At 44.8% G+C, this 27,109-nt stretch overlaps 1 protein-coding gene across 1 annotated transcript in view; it reads right to left on the bottom strand.

The window, feature by feature from the left end:
• Positions 1-27,109, bottom strand: part of LOC122540190 (dynein axonemal heavy chain 6-like) — a 1,075,999-nt gene that overhangs the window by 633,466 nt on the left and 415,424 nt on the right. The window contains exon 46 of the mRNA XM_087984706.1: positions 8,690-8,857. Coding sequence (XP_087840832.1) covers positions 8,690-8,857 — 168 coding nt within the window. The remainder of the gene's footprint in view (positions 1-8,689; positions 8,858-27,109) is intronic.

Here is a 27,109-nt window from a genome sequence, read left to right as displayed (position 1 = left end):
ATCACTGTCACTGATCCCATCACTGTCACTGTCTCCATCACTGACACTGACCCCATCACTGTCTCTGTCCCCCTCATTGTCACTGTTCCCATCACTGTCTCTGTTCCCATCATTGTCTCTGTCCCCATCACTGTCTCTGTCCCCATCACTGTCTTTGTCCCCATTACTGTCGCTGTCTCCATCACTGTCACTGTCCCCATCACTGTCACTGTCTCCATCACTGTCACTGTCCCCATCACTGTCACTGACCCAAAAATTATCCCCATCACTGTCACTGTCTCCAAGACTGTCTCGGTCCCCATCACTGTCTCTGTCCCCATCACTGTCTCTGCCTCCATCACTGTCACTGTTCCCATCACTATCCCCATCACTGTCTCTGTCCCCATCACTGTCTCTGCCTCCATCACTGTCACTGTACCCATCACTGTCACTGTACCCATCACTGTCACTGTCTCCATCACTGTCACTGTACCCACCACTGTCACTGTCTCCATCACTGTCTCTGTCCCCATCACTGTCACTGTCTCCATCACTGTCACTGTCACTGTCTCCATCACTGTTTCTGTCCCCATCACTGTCACTGTCTCCATCACTGTCACTGACCCCATCTCTGTCTCTGTGCCCAACAGTGTCACTGTCCCCATCACTGTCACTGTCCCCATCACTGTCTCTGTCTCCACCACTGTCACTGATCCCATCACTGTCACTGTCCCCATCACTGTCACTGTCCCCATCACTGTCACTGTCTCAATCACTGACACTGACCCCATCACTGTCACTGTCCCCATCACTGTCACTGTCCCATCATTGTCTCTGTCCCCATCACTGTCTCTGTCACCCTCATTGTAACTGTTCCAATCACTGTCTCTGTCCCCATCATTGTCTCTGTCCCCATCACTGTTTTTGTCCCCATCACTGTCGCTGTCTCCATCACTGTCACTGTCCCCATCACTGTCACTGACCCAAAAATTATCCCCATCACTGTCACTGTCTCCATGACTGTCTCGATCCCCATCACTGTCTCTGTCCCCATCACTGTCTCTGCCTCCATCACTGTCACTGTCTCCATCACTGTCACTGACCCCATCTCTGTCCCTGTGCCCAACAGTGTCTCTGTCCGCATCACTGTCACTGTCCCCATCACTGTCACTGTCTCCACCACTGTCACTGACCCCATCACTGTCTCTGTCTCCACCACTGTCACTGAACCCATCACTGTCACTGTCTCCATCACTGTCACTGACCCCATCTCTGTCTCTGTGCCCAACAGTGTCACTGTCCGCATCACTGTCTCTGTCTCCACCACTGTCACTGAACCCATCACTGTCACTGATCCCATCACTGTCACTGTCCCCATCACTGTCACTGATCCCATCACTGTCACTGACCCCATCTCTGTCTCTGTGCCCAACAGTGTCACTGTCCGCATCACTGTCACTGTCCCCATCACTGTCTCTGTCTCCACCACTGTCACTGTCCCCATCACTGTCTCTGTCTCCATCACTGTCACTGTCCCCACCACTGTCACTGATCCCATCACTGTCACTGTCCCCATCACTGACACTGACCCCATCACTGTCACTGTCCCCATCACTGTCACTGTCTCCACCACTGTCACTGATCCCATCACTGTCACTGTCCCCATCACTGTCACTGTCCCCATCATTGTCTCTGTCCCCATCACTGTCTCTGTCCCCATCATTGTCACTGTTCCCATCACTGTCTCTGTCCCCATCATTGTCTCTGTCCCCATCACTGTCGCTGTCTCCATCACTGTCACTGTCCCCATCACTGTCACTGACCCAAAAATTATCCCCATCACTGTCACTGTCTCCATGACTGTCTCGGTCCCCATCACTGTCTCTGTCCCCATCACTGTCTCTGCCTCCATCACTGTCACTGTTCCCATCACTATCCCCATCACTGTCTCTGTCCCCATCACTGTCTCTGCCTCCATCACTGTCACTGTACCCATCACTGTCACTGTACCCATCACTGTCACTGTCTCCATCACTGTCACTGTACCCACCACTGTCACTGTCTCCATCACTGTCTCTGTCCCCATCACTGTCACTGTCTCCATCACTGTCACTGTCACTGTCTCCATCACTGTTTCTGTCCCAATCACTGTCACTGTCCCCATCACTGTCACTGACCACAATAACGTCACTGACCCAAACATTGACCCCATCACTGTCACTGTCTCCATCACTGTCACTGACCCCATCTCTGTCTCTGTGCCCAACAGTGTCACTGTCCCCATCACTGTCACTGTCCCCATCACTGTCTCTGTCTCCACCACTGTCACTGATCCCATCACTGTCACTGTCCCCATCACTGTCACTGTCCCCATCACTGTCACTGTCTCCATCACTGACACTGACCCCATCACTGTCACTGTCCCCATCACTGTCACTGTCCCCATCATTGTCTCTGTCCCCATCACTGTCTCTGTCACCCTCATTGTCACTGACCCCATCACTGTCTCTGTCCCTATCATTGTCTCTGTCCCCATCACTGTCTCTGTCCCCATCACTGTCTCTGTCCCCATCACTGTCTTTGTCCCCATCACTGTCGCTGTCTCCATCACTGTCACTGTCCCATCACTGTCACTGACCCAAAAATTATCCCCATCACTGTCACTGTCTCCATGGCTGCCTCGGTCCCCATCACTGTCTCTGTCCCCATCACTGTCTCTGCCTCCATCACTGTCACTGTTCCCATCACTGTCTCTGACCCTATAACTATCCCCATCACTGTCTCTGTCCCCATCACTGTCTCTGCCTCCATCACTGTCACTGTACCCATCACTGTCACTGTACCCATCACTGTCACTGTACCCATCACTGTCACTGTCTCCATCACTGTCACTGTACCCACCACTGTCACTGTCTCCATCACTGTCTCTGTCCCCATCACTGTCACTGTCTCCATCACTGTCACTGTCTCCATCACTGTTTCTGTCCCAATCACTGTCACAGTCCCCATCACTGTCACTGACCACAATAACGTCACTGACCCAAAAATTGACCCCATCACTGTCACTGTCCCCATCACTGTCTCTGTCTCCAACACTGTCACTGATCCCATCACTGTCACTGTCCCCACCACTGTCACAGTCTCCATCACAGACACTGACCCCATCACTGTCACTGTCCCCATCACTGTCACTGTCCCCATCACTGTCTCTGTCCCCCTCATTGTCACTGTTCCCATCACTGTCTCTGTCCCCATCATTGTCTCTGTCCCCATCACTGTCTCTGTCCCCATCACTGTCTTTGCCCCATCACTGTCGCTGTCTCCATCACTGTCACTGTCCCCATCACTGTCACTGTCCCCATCACTGACACTGACCCCAGCACTGTCACTATCCCCATCACTGTCACTGTCCCCATCATTGTCTCTGTCCCCATCACTGTCTCTGTCCCCCTCATTGTCACTGTTCCCATCACTGTCTCTGTCCCCATCATTGTCTCTGTCCCCATCACTGTCTCTGTCCCCATCACTGTCTTTGTCCCCATCACTGTCGCTGTCTCCATCACTCTCACTGTCCCCATCACTGTCACTGTCCCCATCACTGTCACTGTCTCCATCACTGTCACTGTCCCCATCACTGTCACTGTCTCCATCAATGTCACTGTCTCCATCACTGACACTGACCCCATCACTGTCACTGTCCCCATCACTGTCACTGTCTCCATCACTGACACTGTCCCCATCACTGTCTCTGTCCCCATCATTGTCTCTGTCCCCATCACTGTCTCTGTCCCCCTTATTGTAACTGTTCCCATCACTGTCTCTGTCCCCCTCATTGTAACTGTTCCCATCACTGTCTCTGTCATCATCATTGTCTCTGTCCCCATCACTGTCTCTGTCTCCATCACTGTCTTTGTCCCCATCACTGTCGCTGTCTCCATCACTGTCACTGTCCCCATCACTGTCGCTGTCTCCATCACTGTCACTGTCCCCATCACTGTCACTGACCCAAAAATTATCCCCATCACTGTCACTGTCTCCATGACTGTCTCGGTCCCCATCACTGTCTCTGTCCCCATCACTGTCTCTGCCTCCATCACTGTCACTGTTCCCATCACTGTCTCTGACCCTATCACTATCCCCATCACTGTCTCTGTCCCCATCACTGTCTCTGCCTCCATCACTGTCACTGTACCCATCACTGTCACTGTACCCATCACTGTCACTGTACCCATCACTGTCACTGTACCCACCACTGTCACTGTCTCCATCACTGTCTCTGTCCCCATCACTGTCACTGTCTCCATCACTGTCACTGTCACTGTCACCATCACTGTTTCTGTCCCAATCACTGTCACTGTCCCCATCACTGTCACTGACCACAATAACGTCACTGACCCAAAAATTGACCCCATCACTGTCACTGTCCCCATCACTGTCACTGACCCCATCTCTGTCTCTGTGCCCAACAGTGTCACTGTCCGCATCACTGTCAATGTCCCCATCACTGTCACTGTCTCCACCACTGTCACTGATCCCATCACTGTCACTGTCCCCATCACTGTCTCTGTCTCCACCACTGTCACTGATCCCATCACTGTCACTGACCCCATCACTGTCACTGATCCCATCACTGTCACTGTCTCCATCACTGACACTGACCCCATCACTGTCTCTGTCCCCCTCATTGTCACTGTTCCCATCACTGTCTCTGTTCCCATCATTGTCTCTGTCCCCATCACTGTCTCTGTCCCCATCACTGTCTTTGTCCCCATTACTGTCGCTGTCTCCATCACTGTCACTGTCCCCATCACTGTCACTGTCTCCATCACTGTCACTGTCCCCATCACTGTCACTGACCCAAAAATTATCCCCATCACTGTCACTGTCTCCAAGACTGTCTCGGTCCCCATCACTGTCTCTGTCCCCATCACTGTCTCTGCCTCCATCACTGTCACTGTTCCCATCACTATCCCCATCACTGTCTCTGTCCCCATCACTGTCTCTGCCTCCATCACTGTCACTGTACCCATCACTGTCACTGTACCCATCACTGTCACTGTCTCCATCACTGTCACTGTACCCACCACTGTCACTGTCTCCCTCACTGTCTCTGTCCCCATCACTGTCACTGTCTCCATCACTGTCACTGTCACTGTCTCCATCACTGTTTCTGTCCCAATCACTGTCACTGTCCCCATCACTGTCATTGACCACAATAACGTCACTGACCCAGAAATTGACCCCATCACTGTCACTGTCTCCATCACTGTCACTGACCCCATCTCTGTCTCTGTGCCCAACAGTGTCACTGTCCCCATCACTGTCACTGTCTCCATCACTGTCTCTGTCTCCACCACTGTCACTGATCCCATCACTGTCACTGTCCCCATCACTGTCACTGTCCCCATCACTGTCACTGTCCCCATCATTGTCTCTGTCCCCATCACTGTCTCTGTCTCCACCACTGTCACTGATCCCATCACTGTCACTGTCCCCATCACTGTCACTGTCTCCATCGCTGACACTGACCCCATCACTGTCACTGTCCCCATCACTGTCACTGTCCCCATCATTGTCTCTGTCCCCATCACTGTCTCTGTCCCCATCACTGTCTCTGTCACCCTCATTGTCACTGTTCCCATCACTGTCTCTGTCCCCATCATTGTCTCTGTCCCCATCACTGTCTCTGTCCCCATCACTGTCTTTGTCCCCATCACTGTCGCTGTCTCCATCACTGTCACTGTCCCCATCACTGTCACTGTCCCCATCACTGTCTCTGTCTCCACCACTGACTCTGACCCCATCACTGTCACTGTCCCCATCACTGTCACTGTCCCCATCATTGTCTCTGTCCCCATCACTGTCTCTGTCTCCACCACTGTCACTGATCCCATCACTGTCACTGTCCCCATCACTGTCACTGTCTCCATCACTGACACTGACCCCATCACTGTCACTGTCCCCACCACTGTCACTGTCCCCATCATTGTCTCTGTCCCCATCACTGTCTCTGTCACCCTCATTGTCACTGTTCCCATCACTGTCTCTGTCCCCATCATTGTCTCTGTCCCCATCACTGTCTCTGTCCCCATCACTGTCTTTGTCCCCATCACTGTCGCTGTCTCCATCACTGTCACTGTCCCCATCACTGTCACTGTCTCCATGACTGTCACGGTCCCCATCACTGTCTCTGTCCCCATCACTGTCTCTGCCTCCATCACTGTCACTGTTCCCATCACTGTCTCTGACCCTATCACTATCCCCATCACTGTCTCTGGCCCCATCACTGTCTCTGTCCCCATCACTGTCTCTGCCTCCATCACTGTCACTGTACCCATCACTGTCACTGTACCCATCACTGTCACTGTCTCCATCACTGTCCCTGTCCCCATCACTGTCACTGTCACTGTCACTGTCTCCATCACTGTTTCTGTCCCAATCACTGTCACTGTCCCCATCACTGTCACTGACCATAATAACGTCACTGACCCAAAAATTGACCCCATCACTGTCACTGTCTCCATCACTGTCACTGACCCCATCTCTGTCTCTGTGCCCAACAGTGTCACTGTCCGCATCACTGTCACTGTCCCCATCACTGTCACTGTCTCCACCACTGTCACTGATCCCATCACTGTCACTGTCCCCATCACTGTCACTGTCTCCATCACTGACACTGACCCCATCACTGTCACAGACTCCATCACTGTCACTTCAATGTGGAAACACACCATTTGGCCCAACAAGTCCCTCTGAAGAGCAACCCACCCTGACCCATTTTGCTCCCCTATATTTATCCCTGACTAATACACTTATCACTTTGGGCAATTTAGCGTGGCCAATTCACCCGAACCTGCACATAATTTGGGTTGTGGGAGGAAACCGGAGCACCCGGAGAAAACCCACGCAGACACGGGGAGAATGTGCAAACTCCACGCAGACAGTCACCCAAGGTGGGAATCGAACCCGCGTCCCTGGTACTGTGAGGCAGCAGTGCTAACCACTGAGCCACTGTGCTGCCCATTAGATGGAGAGATAGAAGAACAAAGAACAAAGAAAATTTACAGCCCGGGAACAGACCCTTCGGCCCTCCAAGCCTGAGCCAATCCAAATCTACTGTCTAAACCTCTCGCCCAATTCCTAAGCATCTGTATCCCTCTGCTCCCCACCTACTCAAGCATCTGTCCGGAAGCATCTTAAATAAATCTACCGTGCCTGCCTCTACCACCTCTGCTGGCAACGCGTCCCAGACATCCACCATCCTCTGTGTAAAGTACTTGCCGCGTGTATCCCCCTTAAACTTCGCACCTCTCACCTTGAAAGCTTGACCTCTCTTGACCCTGGGAAAAAGCTTGTCTCTATCCACCCTGTCTATACCCTTCATGATTTTGTAAACCTCAATCAGGACCCCCCTCAATCTCCTTTTTTCTAACGAAAACAATCCTAACCTACTCAACCTCGCACTTTCCATACCAGGCAACATCCTCGTAAACCTTCTCTGCACCCTCTCCAAAGTATCCACATCCTTTTGGTAACGTGGCGACCAGAACTGTACGCAGTATTCTAAATGCAGCCGAACCAATGTCTTGTACAACTTTCACATGACTTGCCAGCTTTTATACTCAATACCCTGTCCAATGAAGGCAAGCGTACTCTATGCCTTCTTGACCACTCTATCCACCTGTGCAGCAACCTTCAGGGTACAATGGACCTGCACTCCCAGATCTCTCTGCCCATCAACTTTTCCAAAGGCTCTTCCTTTTCCAGTATAATTCGCTCTAGAATTAGTCTTGCCTAAGTGCATCACCTCACATTTGTCTGGATTGAACTCCATCTGCCACTTGTCCACCCAACTCTCCAGTCTATCTATATCCTCCTGTATCCACTGACAGTCACTTATGCTTTCTGCTACTCCACCAATCTTCATGTCATCTGCAAACTTGCTGATCATACCAACAGTGTCCCCTTCCAGATCCAGTGTTGGACTGGGGTATACAAAGTTAAAAATCACACAACACCAGGTTATAGTCCAACAGGTTTAATTGGAAGGCACTAGCTTTCGGAGCATTGCTCCTTCATCAGGTGGTTGTGTCACAACCACCTGATGAAGGAGCGTCGCTCCGAAAGCTTGTGCTTCCAGTTAAACCTGTTGGACTATGACCTGGTGTTGTGTGATTTTTAACTCTTCCAGATCATTTCTGTATATCACAAACAACAGTGGCCCCAAAAAGGACCCCTGTGGACCACACTGGTCACCTTTCTCCATTTGAAGAAACTCCCTTCAACTACTACTCTCTGTCTCCTGTTGATCAACCAGTTCTTTATCCACCTCGCTAGAACACCCTGCACACCATGTGACTTCACTTTCTCTATTAGTTTACCATGGGGAACCTTATCAAACGCCTTACTAAAGTCCACGTATATGACATAAACAGCCTTTCCTTCATCTATTAACTTGGTCACTCCCACAAAGAACTCTATTACCAGATGCCTGGTGGTGGTTTCACCTGAGGGTCATCGTGTCTCAGAGTAAGAGGAAAGCATGAGAAGGTGGTGTCTTTGTGGTAAACTGAGCTGGAGGTGTTTCTCAGGAGTAACATGCTCACCACCAACACTGTCGTTGTGTGACTGACAGTCTCTCAGTGGAGGAGATGCTGTGAGGGTTCTGGGCTTTAGGTAATGATGGTCCCGTGGGAGTGCGGTCTCTTACTTTCATATTTGTGGAACTGTGCCTGAAATGGAAATTCGCCAGGACATTTTCCAGTTTGTTCATATTTGTAATCTGTCTGTAGATTCTGTTGTTGCTTGGGACATACATTTCCATAAAATCTCCAAACAAAAAAGAATTGGCGATTAACTGTGCAGGGCTCCACTTCACCTAGTAGTTCAAAGATCAGAAAAAGGCAGTCAATCTCCCAAGTCATGACACAACAAGCGCTGGTCAAAAGCTTATACTCAATAACACCCCTGCTCAATATCAGGGACTGTATTAAACCCCTCTCCAACATCAGGGATTGTATTATACCCCTCTCCAATATCACAGTCTGTATTATACCCCTCTCCAATATCAGAGTCTGTATTAAACCCCTCTCCAATATCAGGGACTGTATTAAACCTGTCTCCAATATCAGGGTCTGTATTAAACCTCTCTCCAATATCAGGGTCTGTATTAAACCCCTCTCCAATATCAGGGATTGTATTAAACCCCTCTCCAATATCAGGGACTGTATTAAACCCCTCTCCAATATCAGGGATTGTATTAAACCCCTCTCCAATATCAGGGATTTTATTAAACCCCTCTCCAATATCAGGGATTTTATTAAACCCCTCTACAATATCAGGGACTGTATTAAATCCCTCTACAATATCGGGGTCTGTATTAAACCACTCTCCAATGTCAGGAATTGTATTAAACCACTCTCCAATGTCAGGGATTGTATTAAAACCCTCTCAAATTTCAGGGTCTGTATAAAACCCCTCTCCTATAACAGGGTCATTATTAAACCTCTCTCCAATATCAGGGTCATTATTAAACCCCTCTCCAATATCAGGGTCTGTATTAAACCCCTCTGCTATATCAGGGACAGTATTAAACCCCTCTCCAATATCAGGGTCTGTATTAAACCACTCTCCAATATCAAGGACTGTCTTAAACAACTCTCCAATACCAGGGACTGTATTAAACCACTCTCCAATATCAGGGCTTGTATTAGACCACTCTCCATTATCAGGGATTGTATGAAGCTCCTCTCCAATATCAGGGTCTGTACTAAAACCCTCTCTAACCTCACGGTCTGTATTAAACACCTCACCAATATCAGGGTCTGCGTTAAACCCTATTCCAATATCAGGGTCTGTATTAAACCCCTCTCCAATATCAGGGTCTGCGTTAAACCCTATTCCAATATCAGGGACTGGACTAAACCCCTCTCCAACATCAGGGACTTTATTAAACCCCTCTCCAATATCAGGGATTGTATTAAACCCCTCTCCAATATCAGGGTCTGTATTAAACCCCTCTCCAATACCAGGGATTGTATTAAACTCGTCTCCAATATAAGGGATTGTAAGAAAACCCCTCTCCAATATCTGGGTCTGTATTAAACCCCTCTCCAATACCAGGGATTGTATTAAAAACCACTCCAATATCAGTGTCTGTACTAAAACCCTCTCTAAAATCACAGTCTGTATTATTCCCCTCTCCAATATCAGGGTCTGTATGAAATCACTCTCCAACATCAGGGACTGTATTAAACCCCTCTCCAATAGCAGGGGTTTTATTAAACCCCTCTCCAATATCAGGGACTGTATTAAAACCCTCACCAATATCAGGGTCTGTATTAAACCCATCTCCAATATCAGGGACTATATTAAACCCCTCTCCAATATCAGGGTCTGTAATAAATCCCTCTCCAATACCAGTGTCTGTATTAAACCCCTCTCCAATATCAGGGATTGTATTAAAACCCTCTCCAATATCAGGGATAGTATTAAAACCCTCACCAATATCAGTGTCTGTATTAAACCCCTCTCCAATATCAGGGATTGTATTAAAACCCTCTCCAATATCAGGGATAGTATTAAAACCCTCACCAATATCAGGGTCTGTATTAAACCCCTCTCCAATATCAGGGATTGTATTAAAACCCTCTCCAATATCAGGGATAGTATTAAAACCCTCACCAATATCAGGGTCTGTATTAAACCCCTCTCCAATATCAGGGTCTGTATTAAACACCTCTCCAATATCAGGGATTGTATTAAACCCCTCTTCAATATCAGGGATTGTATTAAAACCCTCTCCAATATCGGGGACTGTATTAAACCCCTCTCCAATATCAGGGATTGTATTAAAACCCTCTCCAATATCAGGGACTGTATTAAACCCATCTCCAATATCAGGGTCTGTATTAAACCCATCTCCAATATCGGGGACTGTATTAAACCCCTCTTCAATATCAGGATTGTATTAAAACCCTCTCCAATATCAGGGATTGTATTAAAACCCTCTCCAATATCAGGGACTGTATTAAACCCATCTCCAATATCAGGGATTGTATTAAAACCCTCTCCAATATCAGGGACTGTATTAAACCCATCTCCAATATCAGGGACAGTATTAAAACCCTCTCCAATATCAGGGACTGTATTAAACCCATCTCCAATATCAGGGACTGTATTAAACCCATCTCCAATATCAGGGATTGTATTAAAACCCTCTCCAATATCAGGGACTGTATTAAACCCATCTCCAATATCAGGGACAGTATTAAAACCCTCTCCAATATCAGGGACTGTATTAAACCCATCTCCAATATCAGGGATTGTATTAAACCCCTCTCCAATATCAGGGACGGTATTAAACCCTCTCCAATATCAGGGACTGTATTAAACCCATCTCCAATATCAGGGACAGTATTAAAACCCTCTCCAATATCAGGGACTGTATTAAACCCATCTCCAATATCAGGGATTGTATTAAACCTCTCTCCAATATCAGGGACTGTATTAAACCCATCTCCAATATCAGGGATAGTATTAAACCCCTCTCCAATATCAGGGACTGTATTAAACCCATCTCCAATATCAGGGATAGTATTAAAACCCTCACCAATATCAGGGACTGTATTGAACCCCTCTCCAATATCAGGGATTGTATTAAACCCCTCTCCAATATCAGGGTCTGTATTAAACCCCTCTCCAATATCGGGGACTGTATTAAACCCATCTCTAATATCAGGGATTGTATTAAACCTCTCTCCAATATCAGGGACTGTATTAAACCCATCTCCAATATCAGGGATAGTATTAAACCCCTCTCCAATATCAGGGACTGTACTAAAACCCTCTCCAATATCAGGGATTGTATTAAACCCATCTCCAATATCAGGGACTGTATTAAATCCCTCTCCAATATCAGGGATTGTATTAAACCCATCTCCAATATCAGGGACTGTATTAAATCCCTCTCCAATATCAGGGATTGTATTAAACCCCTCTCCAATATCAGGGACTGTATTAAACCCATCTCCAATATCAGGGATAGTATTAAAACCCTCACCAATATCAGGGACTGTATTGAACCCCTCTCCAATATCAGGGATTGTATTAAACCCCTCTCCAATATCAGGGTCTGTATTAAACCCCTCTCCAATACCAGGGATTGCATTAAACTCGTCTCCAATATAAGGGATTGTAAGAAAACCCCTCTCCAATATCAGGGTCTGTATTAAACCCCTCTCCAATACCAGGGATTGCATTAAACTCGTCTCCAATATAAGGGATTGTAAGAAAACCCCTCTCCAATATCAGGGTCTGTATTAAACCCCTCTCCAATACCAGGGATTGTATTAAAAACCACTCCAATATCAGCGTCTGTACTAAAACCCTCTCTAAAATCACAGTCTGTATTATTCCCCTCTCCAATATAAGGGTCTGTATGAAATCACTCTCCAACATCAGGGACTGTATTAAACCCCTCTCCAATAGCAGGGGTTTTATTAAACCCCTCTCCAATATCAGGGACTGTATTAAAACCCTCACCAATATCAGGGACTGTATTAAAACCCCTCTCCAATATCAGGGTCTGTATTAAACCCATCTCCAATATCAGGGACTATATTAAACCCCTCTGCAATATCAGGGTCTGTAATAAACCCCTCTCCAATATCAGAGTCTGTATTAAATCCATCTCCAATATCAGGGATTGTATTAAAACCCTCTCCAATATCAGGGACGGTATTAAACCACTCTCCAATATCTGGGAGTGTATTAAACCCATCTCCAATATCAGGGTCTGTATTAAACCCATCTCCAATATCAGGGACTATATTAAACTCTTCTCCAATATCAGGGTCTGTAATAAACCCCTCTCCATTATCAGGGTCTGTATTAAACCCATCTCCAATATCAGGGATTGTATTAAAACCCTCTCCAATATCAGGGACTGTATTAAACCCCTCTCCAATATCGGGGACTGTACTTAACCCCTCTCCAATTACAGGGACTGTATTAAACCCCTCTCCAATATCAGGGTCTGTATTAAACCCATCTCCAATATCAGGGACTATATTAAACCCCTCTCCAATATCAGGGTCTGTAATAAACCCCTCTCCAATATCAGTGTCTGTATTAAACACCTCTCCAATATCAGGGACTGTATTAAACCCCTCTCCAATATCAGGGACTGTATTGAACCCCTCTTCAATATCAGGGATTGTATTAAAACCCACTCCAATATCGGGGACTGTATTAAACCCCTCTCCAATTACAGGGACTGTATTAAACCCCTCTCCAATATCAGGGACTGTACTAAAACCCTCTCCAATATCAGGGACTGTATTAAACCCATCTCCAATATCAGGGATTGTATTAAAACCCTCTCCAATATCAGGGACTGTATTAAACCCATCTCCAATATCAGGGACAGTATTAAAACCCTCTCCAATATCAGGGACTGTATTAAACCCATCTCTAATATCAGGGATTGTATTAAAACCCTCTCCAATATCAGGGACTGTATTAAACCTCTCTCCAATATCAGGGACTGTATTAAACTCCTCTCCAATATCAGGGATAGTATTAAACCCCTCTCCAATATCAGGGACTGTACTAAACCCCTCTCCAATATCAGGGATTGTATTAAACTCATCTCCAATATCAGGGACTGTATTAAATCCCTGTCCAATATCAGGGATTGTATTAAACCCCTCTCCAATATCAGGGACTGTATTAAACCCATCTCCAATATCAAGGATAGTATTAAAACCCTCACCAATATCAGGGACTGTATTGAACCCCTCTCCAATATCAGGGATTGTATTAAACCCCTCTCCAATATCAGGGTCTGTATTAAACCCCTCTCCTATACCAGGGCCAGTATTAAACCCCTCTCCAATATCAAGGACTGTCTTAAATAACTCTCCAATATCAGGGATTGTATTAGACCCCTCTCCAATATCAGGGACTGTATTAAACCCCTCTCCAATATCAGGGTCTGTATTAAACCCATCTCCAATATCAGGGACTATATTAAACCCCTCTCCAATATCAGGGTCTGTAATAAACCCCTCTCCAATATCAGGGTCTGTATTAAACCCATCTCCAATATCAGGGATTGTATTAAAACCCTCTCCAATATCAGGGACTGTATTAAACCCCTCTCCAATATCGGGGACTGTATTTAACCCCTCTCCAATTACAGGGTCTGTATTAAACCCCTCTCCAATATCAGTGTCTGTATTAAACCCCTCTCCAATATCTGGGTCTGTATTAAACCCCTCTCCAATATCAGGGACTGTATTGAACCCCTCTTCAATATCAGGGATTGTATTAAAACCCTCTCCAATATCGGGGACTGTATTAAACCTCTCTCCAATTACAGGGACTGTATTAAACCCCTCTCCAATATCAGGGACTGTATTAAACCCCTCTCCAATATCAGAGACTGTACTAAAACCCTCTCCAATATCAGGGACTGTATTAAACCCATCTCCAATATCAGTGATTGTATTAAAACCCTCTCCAATATCAGGGACTGTATTAAACCCATCTCCAATATCAGGGACAGTATTAAAACCCTCTCCAATATCAGGGATTGTATTAAACCCCTCTCCAATATCAGGGATTGTATTAAACCCATCTCCAATATCAGGGATAGTATTAAAACCCTCACCAATATCAGGGACTGTATTGAACCCCTCTCCAATATCAGGGATTGTATTAAACCCCTCTCCAATATCAGGGTCTGTATTAAACCCCTCTCCTATACCAGGGCCAGTATTAAACCCCTCTCCAATATCAAGGACTGTCTTAAATAACTCTCCAATATCAGGGATTGTATTAGACCCCTCTCCAATATCAGGGATTGTTTTAAGCTCCTCTCCAATATCAGGGTCTGTACGAAATCCCTCTCTAACCTCAAGGTCTGTATTAAACCCCTCTCCAATATCAGGGTCTGCGTTAAACCCTATTCCAATATCAGGGACTGGACTAAACCCCTCTCCAATATCAGGGACTTTATTAAACCACTCTCCTATATCAGCGTCTGTACTAAAACCCTCTCTAACATCACGGTCTGTATTATAGCCCTCTCCAATATCAGGGTCTGTATGAAACCCCTCTCCAAAATCAGGGACTGTAGTAAACCCCTCTCCAATAGCAGGGATTGTATTAAACCCCTCTCCAATAGCAGGGATTGTATTAAAACCCACACCAATATCAGAAATTGTACCCCTCTCCAATATGAGAGACTAGATTAAAACCCTCTCCAAAATCAGGGATTTTATTAAACCCCTCTCCAATATCAGGGTCTGTCTTAAACCCCTCTCCAATATCAGAGATTGTATTAAACCCCTCTCCAATATCAGGGTCTGCGTTAAACCCTATTCCAATATCAGGGACTGGACTAAACCCCTCTCCAATATCAGGGACTTTATTAAACCACTCTCCTATATCAGCGTCTGTACTAAAACCCTCTCTAACATCACGGTCTGTATTAAACCCCTCTCCAATATCAGGGTCATTATTAATCCCCTCTCCAATATCAGGGTCATTATTAATCCCCTCTCCAATATCAGGGTCTGTATTAAACCCCTCTGCTATATCAGGGACAGTATTAAACCCCTCTCCAATATCAGTGTCTGTATTAAACCGCTCTCCAATATCAAGGACTGTCTTAAACAACTCTCCAATACCAGGGACTGTATTAAACCACTCTCCAATATCAGGGCTTGTATTAGACCACTCTCCAATATCAGGGATTGTATTAAGCTCCTCTCCAATATCAGGGTCTGTACTAAAACCCTCTCTAACCTCACGGTCTGTATTAAACCCCTCTCCAATATCAGGGTCTGCGTTAAACCCTATTCCAATATCAGGGGCTGGACTAAACCCCTCTCCAATATCAGGGACTTTATTAAACCACTCTCCAATATAAGGGATTGTATTAAAATACTCACCAATATCAGGGACTGTATTAAACCCCTCTCCAATATCAGGGATTGTATGAAACCCCTATCCAATATCAGGGATTGTATTAAAACCCTCTCCAATATCAGGGACTGTATTAAACCACTCTCCAATATCAGGGTCTGTAATAAACCCCTCTCCAATATCAGGGTCTGTATTAAACCCATCTCCAATATCTGGGAGTGTATTAAATCCCTCACCAATATCAGGGACTGTATTAAACCCCTCTCCAATATCAGGGTCTGTATTAAAACCCTCTCCAATATCAGGGACTGTATTAAACCCATCTCCAATATCAGGGACTGTATTAAAACCCACACCAATATCAGGGACTGTATTAAACCCATCTCCAATATCAGGGTCTGTATTAAACCCTTCTCCGATATCAGGGACTGTATTAAACCCCTCTCCAATATCAGGGACTGTATTAAACCCCTCTCCAATATCAGGGATTGTATTAAAACCCTCTCCAATATCAGGGTCTGTATTAAACCGCTCTCCAATATCAAGGACTGTCTTAAACAACTCTCCAATACCAGGGACTGTATTAAACCACTCTCCAATATCAGGGCTTGTATTAGACCACTCTCCAATATCAGGGATTGTATTAAGCTCCTCTCCAATATCAGGGTCTGTACTAAAACCCTCTCTAACCTCACGGTCTGTATTAAACCCCTCTCCAATATCAGGGTCTGCGTTAAACCCTATTCCAATATCAGGGGCTGGACTAAACCCCTCTCCAATATCAGGGACTTTATTAAACCACTCTCCAATATAAGGGATTGTATTAAAATACTCACCAATATCAGGGACTGTATTAAACCCCTCTCCAATATCAGGGATTGTATTAAACCCCTATCCAATATCAGGGATTGTATTAAAACCCTCTCCAACATCAGGGACTGTATTAAACCCCTCTCCAATAGCAGGGATTTTATTAAACCCCTCTCCAATATCAGGGACTGTATTAAAACACTCTCCAATATCAGGGTCTGTATTAAACCCCTCTCCAATATCAGGGTCTGTAATAAACCCCTCTCCAATATCAGGGTCTGTATTAAACCCATCTCCAATATCTGGGAGTGTATTAAATCCCTCACCAATATCAGGGACTGTATTAAACCCCTCTCCAATATCAGGGTCTGTATTAAAACCCTCTCCAATATCAGGGACTGTATTAAACCCATCTCCAATATCAGGGACTGTATTAAAACCCACACCAATATCAGGGACTGTATTAAACCCATCTCCAATATCAGGGTCTGTATTAAACCCTTCTCCGATATCAGGGACTGTATTAAACCCCTCTCCAATATCAGGGACTGTATTAAACCCCTCTCCAATATCAGGGATTGTGTTAAAACCCTCTCCAACATCAGGGACTGTATTAAACCCCTCTCCAATAGCAGGGATTTTATTAAACCCCTCTCCAATATCAGGGACTGTATTAAAACACTCTCCAATATCAGGGTCTGTATTAAACCCCTCTCCAATATCAGGGTCTGTAATAAACCCCTCTCCAATATTAGGGTCTGTATTAAACCCATCTCCAATATCTGGGAGTGTATTAAATCCCTCACCAATATCAGGGACTGTATTAAACCCCTCTCCAATATCAGGGTCTGTATTAAAACCCTCTCCAATATCAGGGACTGTATTAAACCCATCTCCAATATCAGGGACTGTATTAAAACCCACACCAATATCAGGGACTGTATTAAACCCATCTCCAATATCAGGGTCTGTATTAAACCCTTCTCCGATATCAGGGACTGTATTAAACTCCTCTCCAATATCAGGGACAGTATTAAACCCCTCTCCAATATCAGGGACTGTATTAAACCCCTCTCCAATATCAGGGACTGTGTTAAAACCCACACCAATATCAGGTACTGTATTAAACCCATCTCCAATATCAGGGACTGCATTAAACCCCTCTCCAATATCAGGGATTGTATTAAACCCCTCTCCAATATCAGGGACTGTATTGAACCCCTCTCCAATATCTGGGAGTGTATTAAATCCCTCACCAATATCAGGGACTGTATTAAACCCCTCTCCAATATCAGGGTCTGTATTAAAACCCTCTCCAATATCAGGGACTGTATTAAACCCATCTCCAATATCTGGGAGTGTATTAAACCCCTCTCCAATATCAGGGTCTGTATTAAAACCCTCTCCAATATCAGGGTCTGTATTAAAACCCTCTCCAATATCAGGGACTGTGTTAAACCCCTCTCCAATATCAGGGACTGTATTAAAACACTCTCCAATATCAGGGATTGTATTAAAACCCTCTCCAACATCAGGGACTGTATTAAACCCCTCTCCAATAGCAGGGATTTTATTAAACCCCTCTCCAATATCAGGGACTGTATTAAAACACTCTCCAATATCAGGGTCTGTATTAAACCCCTCTCCAATATCAGGGTCTGTAATAAACCCCTCTCCAATATCAGGGTCTGTATTAAACCCATCTCCAATATCTGGGAGTGTATTAAATCCCTCACCAATATCAGGGACTGTATTAAACCCCTCTCCAATATCAGGGTCTGTATTAAAACCCTCTCCAATATCAGGGACTGTATTAAACCCATCTCCAATATCAGGGACTGTATTAAAACCCACACCAATATCAGGGACTGTATTAAACCCATCTCCAATATCAGGGTCTGTATTAAACCCTTCTCCGATATCAGGGACTGTATTAAACCCCTCTCCAATATCAGGGACTGTATTAAACTCCTCTCCAATATCAGGGATTGTATTAAAACCCTCTCCAACATCAGGGACTGTATTAAACCCCTCTCCAATAGCAGGGATTTTATTAAACCCCTCTCCAATATCAGAGACTGTATTAAAACACTCTCCAATATCAGGGTCTGTATTAAACCCCTCTCCAATATCAGGGTCTGTAATAAACCCCTCTCCAATATCAGGGTCTGTATTAAACCCATCTCCAATATCTGGGAGTGTATTAAATCTCTCACCAATATCAGGGACTGTATTAAACCCCTCTCCAATATCAGGGTCTGTATTAAAACCCTCTCCAATATCAGGGACTGTATTAAACCCATCTCCAATATCAGGGACGGTATTAAAACCCACACCAATATCAGGGACTGTATTAAACCCATCTCCAATATCAGGGTCTGTATTAAACCCTTCTCCGATATCAGGGACTGTATTAAACTCCTCTCCAATATCAGGGACAGTATTAAACCCCTCTCCAATATCAGGGACTGTATTAAACCCATCTCCAATATCAGGGACTGTATTAAAACCCACACCAATATCAGGTACTGTATTAAACCCATCTCCAATATCAGGGACTGTATTAAACCCCTCTCCAATATCAGGGATTGTATTAAACCCCTCTCCAATATCAGGGACTGTATTAAACCCCTCTACAATATCTGGGAGTGTATTAAATCCCTCACCAATATCAGGGACTGTATTAAACCCCTCTCCAATATCAGGGTCTGTATTAAAACCCTCTCCAATATCAGGGTCTGTAATAAACCCCTCTCCAATATCAGGGTCTGTATTAAACCCATATCCAATATCTGGGAGTGTATTAAATCCCTCACCAATATCAGGGACTGTATTAAACCCCTCTCCAATATCAGGGTCTGTATTAAAACCCTCTCCAATATCAGGGACTGTATTAAACCCATCTCCAATATCTGGGAGTGTATTAAATCCCTCACCAATATCAGGGACTGTATTAAACCCCTCTCCAATATCAGGGTCTGTATTAAAACCCTCTCCAATATCAGGGACTGTATTAAACCCCTCTCCAATATCAGGGACTGTATTAAAACACTCTCCAATATCAGGGACTGTATTAAACCCCTCTCCAATATCAGGGTCTGTAATAAACCCCTCTCCAATATCAGGGTCTGTATTAAACCCATCTCCAATATCTGGGAGTGTATTAAATCCCTCACCAATATCAGGGACTGTATTAAACCCCTCTCCAATATCAGGGTCTGTATTAAAACCCTCTCCAATATCAGGGTCTGTATTAAACCCATCTCCAATATCTGGGAGTGTATTAAATCCCTCACCAATATCAGGGACTGTATTAAACCCCTCTCCAATATCAGGGTCTGTATTAAAACCCTCTCCAATATCAGGGACTGTATTAAACCCATCTCCAATATCAGGGTCTGTATTAAACCCTTCTCCGATATCAGGGACTGTATTAAACCCCTCTCCAATATCAGGGACTGTATTAAACCCCTCTCCAATATCAGGGATTGTATTAAAACCCTCTCCAATATCAGGGACTGTATTAAACCCCTCTCCAATATCTGGGAGTGTATTAAATCCCTCACCAATATCAGGGACTATGTTAAACCCCTCTCCAATATCAGGAATTGTATTAAACCCAATTCCAATATCTGGGACTGTCAGACCAGGCTTCCTGGTATTGGGAACTGCATCATCAGAATGGGGTTCCTGGGATCGGAGATGGGGAACTGTACCATCGGAACGGGGTGCCGCGATCGGGGATCAGGAACTGCACCATCGGACCGGGGTTCCCGTGATCGGGGATAGGGAACTGCATCATCGGAACGGGGTTCCCGTGATCGGGGATAGTGAACTGCATCATCGGAACGGGGTTCCCAGGATCGGGGATAGTGAACTGCATCATCGGAACGGGGTTCCCGTGGCTGGGGATAGGGTACTGCACGAACGGAACGGGGTTCCCGGGATCAGGGATTGGGAATTGCAACATCGCAATGGGTTTCCCGGGATCGGTGACAGGGAACTGCACCATCAGAACGGGGTTCCCGGAATCGGGAATAGGGAACTGCACCATCGGAACGGACTTCCTGGGATCGGGGATAGGGAACTGCACCATCGGAACGGTGTTCCCAGGATCGGGGATAGGGAAATACACCATCGCAATGAGGTTCCTGGGATCGAAGATCGGGAACAGCACCATCAGAATGCGGTTCCTGGGATCGGGGATCAGGAACTGCACCATCGGAATGGGGTTCTTGCGATCGGTGATAGGAAACTGCACCATTGGAACGGCGTTCCCGGGATTGGGAATAGGGAATTGCATCATCAGAACGGGGTTCCCAGGATCGGGTATAGGGATCTGCATCATCGGAATGGGGTTCCCGGGATTGGGGATAGGGAACTGCACCATCTGACCGGTGTTCCCGGGTCTTGCTAAGTTTCTCCAGGCCCTGTTGTTTTTATATCAAGTCTTCAGCATCCAGAGTATTGTGCTATTGTTTTAGCATTCACTTGTGGGATGTGGTGGTCGCTGGCTGACCAGCATTTATTCCCCATCCCTAGTTGCTCTCGAGGTGGTGATAATGAGCTGCCTTCTTGAATCACTGAGGTGACTGACCTCCAACAACCACAACCAGCTCCCTATGGGCCAGGTATGACTCTAACCAGCGGAGAGATTGCCCCCTGATATCCATTGATTCCAGTTTTGCCCGGGCTCCTTGATGCCACACTTGGTCGAATGCAGCCTTGATGTCAAGAGCTGTCCCTCTCCCCTCCCCTCTGGAATTCAGCTCTTTTGTCAATGTTTGACCCAAGGCTGGAATGAGGTCAGGAGCTGAGTGACCTTGGGGGAACCCAAACTGGGTGTCACTGTTACTGACCCCTTCCATCACTTTACTGAGAATCGAGGGGAGACTGATGGGGCAGTAATTGGCTGGGTTGGATCTGTCCTGCTTTTTATGTACAGGACATACCTGGGCAATGTCCCACATTGTCGGGTAGATGCTAGTGTTGTAACTGTACTGGACCAGCTTGGCTCAGGGACCGGCAAGTTCTGGAGCACACGTCTTCAGTCCTATTGCTGGAATGTTGTCAGGGCCCATAGCCTTTACAGTATCCAGTGTCTCCAACCGTTGCTTGACATCACGTGGAGTGATTTGAATTGGCTGAAGACTAGTCTCCGTGACGCTGGGGACCACTGGAGGAGGCTGAGATGGAGCATCCACTCAGCACTTCTGGCTGAAGATTTCTGTGAATGTTTCAGCCTTAACTTTTGCTCTGATGTGCTGGGCTCCTCCACCACTGAGGATGGGGATCTTTGTGGAGCCTCTTTCTCCAGTGAGCTGTTTAACTGCCCACCATCGTCATTCACGACTGGATGTGGCAGGACAGCAGAGCTTGGATCTGATCCATTGGTTGTGGAATCCCTTAGTTCTGTCCATCACTTACTGCTGATGCTGTTTGACATCGAAGTAACCCTGTTCACCAGGTTGGTGTCTCATCTTCAGGTATGCCTGGTACTGCTCCTGCTATGCCCCTCTGCACTCTGCATTGAATTTGACCTTCACTATCATGAAGTTTATGGCTTGCTTTCTGAAGAAGCTTATTTCAATCATGATGTTGTAAAACACTCCAGGTGTGGTGAGTATAAGCAGGTCGCTGAGGCTGATAGGCAGAAATTCTGGAATATCTGGAAGCAGTTTTATAAGTTTGACCATTGGATAAGGGCTTTCAAGATAGAGATCACACTTAAACCCTTGACAGAAGAGCATCCTGGAAGAATTTAAACATTCACTCCATCCATCTGTAAGAATGTACACAGAGAACCAGAGACTATAACACAGCAAAGCAGGCAGGGGGCGGCTGGTCAGAAGGATAGCAGTCCCTAATGAGAATCGACAGCTAAGAATACTTGTCCATGGGCTAGAACAAAAGTGCTGATGATGGAATTGATGTACAAAGCACTAGATGTTGGCATTATCACAGGGTTGGTTTTACAGAGGATATGAGCAGGGCTGCAGCGAAACAGGAAAACAAAGAAGACATTCAGTCTCATGACATTGATCAGCAAGAGTTAGGAAAGCAGCAGAAGGTTTGAGGAAATCAGTAGCTCCTCCGACAGACAGGAAGGAAGGGGGTAAGTCACCCTGAGCAGGAATTGCAAGCCCCTTCTCTGCCAATTACAGCTGTGTCAATTCCAGCCCCTTTGTAAAAGAGCACTTCTGGGGCTGTTGTGGTCACCATTTCCCTCAATCTTGATGCCACAGGATCCTTTAACCTGTAGCAGGTGACACTGTTTCTTCAAGTCTGATTGATTTCTCAGGAGAAAGTGAGGTCTGCAGATGCTGGAGATCAGAGCTGAAAATGTGTTGCTGGAAAAGCGCAGCAGGTCAGGCAGCATCCAGAGAACAGGAGAATCGATGTTTTGGGCATAAGCCCTTCTTCAGGAATGATTGATTTCTCAGTTTGTATTTCAGTTTCTAGATGAGGTAATTCCAGCCTGTTCCTGCTGGTGGGGCTCTGGACCCATTTCTCCACTGATGAACCATTCAGTCTGAAGATGACAGTGTCTCAGAGGGACTGTTAAACGTCTCAAAGTGAGCAGGAACACACAAAGGGACTCAGATAGACCAAGGGGGTGGATTGGAACAGAGGACTCATTCAACATCACAAATCACCCAAAACATCAGCACCATTTCTCACCAAGTCACATAGGAACCGTTAGGACAGTATAAATCAAGAAATTGGAACTGCATGGAGCAAAAGGGGAATACAGTAATCATGGAACACTGAAATCTACATACAAACAGCCTCAACCTAATTAGCACTAATACTGTCAAGGACAAATTTTGGGATTTATGCCAGATAGTTTTGTAGAGGAGTATATTGAGGACCCAACCAGTGTAGTGTTAGGTGTGACTTTTATAAATTTTAATACCATTTATTTCAGAGTTGGGACTTTGAACTGGTGGCATGTAGATTTTGGTTTGTGTGTGGCGGGAGTTTAACAATTAACTTGGCAGTAAATCTGGAGTTGTAACCTTTTTTTAAAAATCAGGATGGAAAAGTGTGTACCTGGGGTGAGGATAGGGCCCCGTTAACATTGTGAGACTGTTACAATGGGAATAAACATTGAAAAGCATTGTTTTTGGTTTAGAAGAATCTGACATTGATTTCTTTTAGTTCAAGGGAAATTGGAAATGTCTTGGCTGCGGTTTGCATTTGTCCCAGTTGAAATTCAATCTCAGAAACAGTATTTCCTCAAGAAAAAGAGTCAGTTCAGAGCAGTGAGGAAATAGATTACCTGAATGTAAGGAGCTGATTAGAATCCTGAAAAGGTTATTTGAAGTTGAGGAAGTCTAACCTGAGTAAGAGAATGAGGAAATTCAAGGAAAAAGCTACCAAACTCTAAAGACTGGGAATTGAAAGAAACCTATAGATATGGATCGGAAGGGAATTCTTCCTGGTGTTTGAGTACTGTAAAGTGTTGGTGGAAAGGTCTTTTACACAATAAATTTCTGTTTTCTTATTAAAACCATATCTATAACATTTACTGAAGTGCAAACAGGCAGAGATCACCTTGTTAAAACCAAACAAAACAAATGATGATCTGTCAAGGCCAGATTTCAGTCTGGGATCCGTCCTGGCTATTAATAACAGCATCTGGGAAAACCATACCAGGCAGAGGTTTATCTTCCCTCCAGTTTGAGCCAATGAAAAGGGGCTAATTGAGAATCTTGCTTTTTAGGGAAGAGTGATGACAATGTCACTGGACTAATAATTCAAACCCTCAGGCCTATAACATCCTCGAGACATGGGTTTGAATCCCATCACGGTATGTGGTGTCATTTGAATTCAATAAAACTCTAGCCGGGTAATGACCATCTACCCAATGCATTAAAAGGTCACATCGTTCAATACTGTCCTTTAGGAGAAGGAAATCTGCATCATCATCTGGGCTGGTCTACATGTGAGTTCAGCAACATGGTTGACTCTTAACTTCTTTCTGGGTGGTAGGAATGAGCAGTAAGTGCTAGCCTAGCCAGTGATGCTCACATCCCATGAGTGAATTCAGAAAATAGGTCTTCGATGTAAACAGAAATTATAAAGCTATGAGGGAAAGTACGTTACAGTGACCTGGGAAACTAGGTTAAAATATATGACAGGAGACAGGTATTAGTTTATGTTAAAATAATTAATATATAATTTGCAACAGAAAAAAACATTGATTTGATGCATATAGTCTAGTAAGGAATATCCCTTGGGGGGATATGATGAGATGTATAAAACTATGAGAGGCATAGATAGATTGGACAGGAAGGAACTTTTCCCCTTGGAAGATGGATCAATGACGAGGAACATAGATTTAAAGCATGGGGCAGAGGGTTTAGAAGGGATGTGAGAAAAATAAATTCATCCAGAGGGTGTAGAAATCTGAAACTCACTACCTATAAGAGTGGCAGAAACCCTCACAACATTTCAGACGTGTTTAGATGTGCACTTGTGATGTCAAGATATACAAGGCTATGGGGCATGTAATGGAATTAGATTAGTTAGACCAACACACACTCAATTGGCTAAACAGTCATTTTCTGTGCTGTAGATCTCTATGACTTTGTGGCGATCAAAATAAATCAAGGAATAAACTAGGTGAAAGAAAAAGTCTTATAAAGTTGCCAATAAAAATGGTAAGCCTGAGGATTGGGAGCTATTTATAATTATGCTCAGGAAGACCAAGAAACAGATTGAGAAATGGAAATAGAGAGCAAAATAGCAAGAAACATAAAATTCAACTATAAAAGCTTTTGCAGGTATTTAAATAACAAAAGATTTGTCAGAAAAAAGTCCACCACAAGTAAAGAACTTATAAGATAGTATAAGGAAATGGCAGAGAAACTAAACACATAGTTTGTACCTGTCCTCAGGGAGGAAAATCCTAAAACTCTCCCAAAATAACAGTGAATCTATTGTGAACTAATTTAAATTGATATTAATAGTAATAAAAAAAGGTAACACCAGAGAAATTAATGGATCTCAAAGTGGACAAATCCCCTAAAAGTGAAGATCCAAGGTCCAGAAAGAGATGGTTGTAAAGAAAGTAGATAAGGTGGAGGTCATCTTTCAAACTCCTACAGACTCTTGGATGGTTCCTGCAGATTGAGAGATAGAAAATGTAATCCTACTATTTAAGAAAGGGTGGAAAAAGATGAGAAGTTACAGTCCTGATAGCCCAACATCAATTGTAGGGATAATGCTCGAATCTAGAATAAAGTATGCAACAACATGATGCTGAGAAAGTAATGGTAGGATTGATGAGAATCAACATAGACTTATGAAAGGGAAATCAGCTGGAGGTTTTCCAGGATGTAACTAGATAAATGTGGATGTGATATATTTATATTTTCAGAAAGCGTTTAACAAGGTACAACACAAGAGGTTGGTAAACAAAATTAATTGAGATTTGGCGAAATATGCTGGTATGGATTGAGAATTGGTTAATGAGCAGAAAACAGATTTAGAATAAATGCGTTGTTTTCAGATTGGGAGGCTGTGACTATTAGGGTACCTCAGAGATCTGTGCTTGGGCCCAGCTATTTACAATCGATACCAATGATTCAAATGTGGAGTGACATGTACTATTTTTAGGTTTGCACATAACACAAAACTAGGTGGAAATGTGAGCTGGAGAAGGATGCAAAGGTGTTTCAAGGGACTTAGAGAGGTTGTTATGAAGGTGTAGAGGTCCTGTATCTTTGAGAGAGTTGAAAAGCTAGCAAGGCCTGCCTGACACAGCACAATGTGAACAAGTTAACATTTGGTCAAAACAGATAACAGTAGCTGGGTTGACATGAGACAAAAACAAACTCAACTTTGGCCAATCAGTTTAAATTATGCCCTAAAATACCAAACTCCAATCAAGTTTGAATTTAGTATTTTGATAATATTCAAACCAATGAAAGGATCCGATGTTTTGGGGGTATAAAACTGGACATTTTTGAACAGTTGAGAGAGAATTGTCACAGAGACTACTAGCTCAAGAGCTCTCTGAGAGGTACCTGTCTGGGGAAGGGGTTTGTGCAGCAGAACATCAAAATCGACCCGGAGAGAATCTACAGAGGAAAGTTTATAAAGGAGATTTGGCAAAGCTGGCAGCGTTTGAAACGTGATTATATTTTCATAAATCATAATCTTTTTTTAATCGGACTAGTATTGTAGAGTGGGAGGTAAAAGATAGGTTTAAGAGAGAGGAGTTGTAAATAGATGTTGGTTTTAATATCCTTTGTTGGACTTAAAGAATAAAGTTGTTAATTTTTACTTTAAATAGTGACCTCTGAGATAGCTCTTTGCCTCTTGAATTTTAACAGGTTACAGCGCAGGGTGAATCTTTTCTGTGTCACTGGTTTAAATT

This window comes from Chiloscyllium plagiosum, unplaced genomic scaffold (genome assembly GCF_037043375.1).
Source record: "Chiloscyllium plagiosum isolate Xiang-an unplaced genomic scaffold, Cpla_swu_hap1 HiC_scaffold_3, whole genome shotgun sequence".
Taxonomy (NCBI): Eukaryota; Metazoa; Chordata; class Chondrichthyes; order Orectolobiformes; family Hemiscylliidae; genus Chiloscyllium; species Chiloscyllium plagiosum.
The sequence above is the reverse complement of the archived record's forward strand: the minus strand, read 5'-3'. Positions and strand labels throughout refer to the sequence as shown.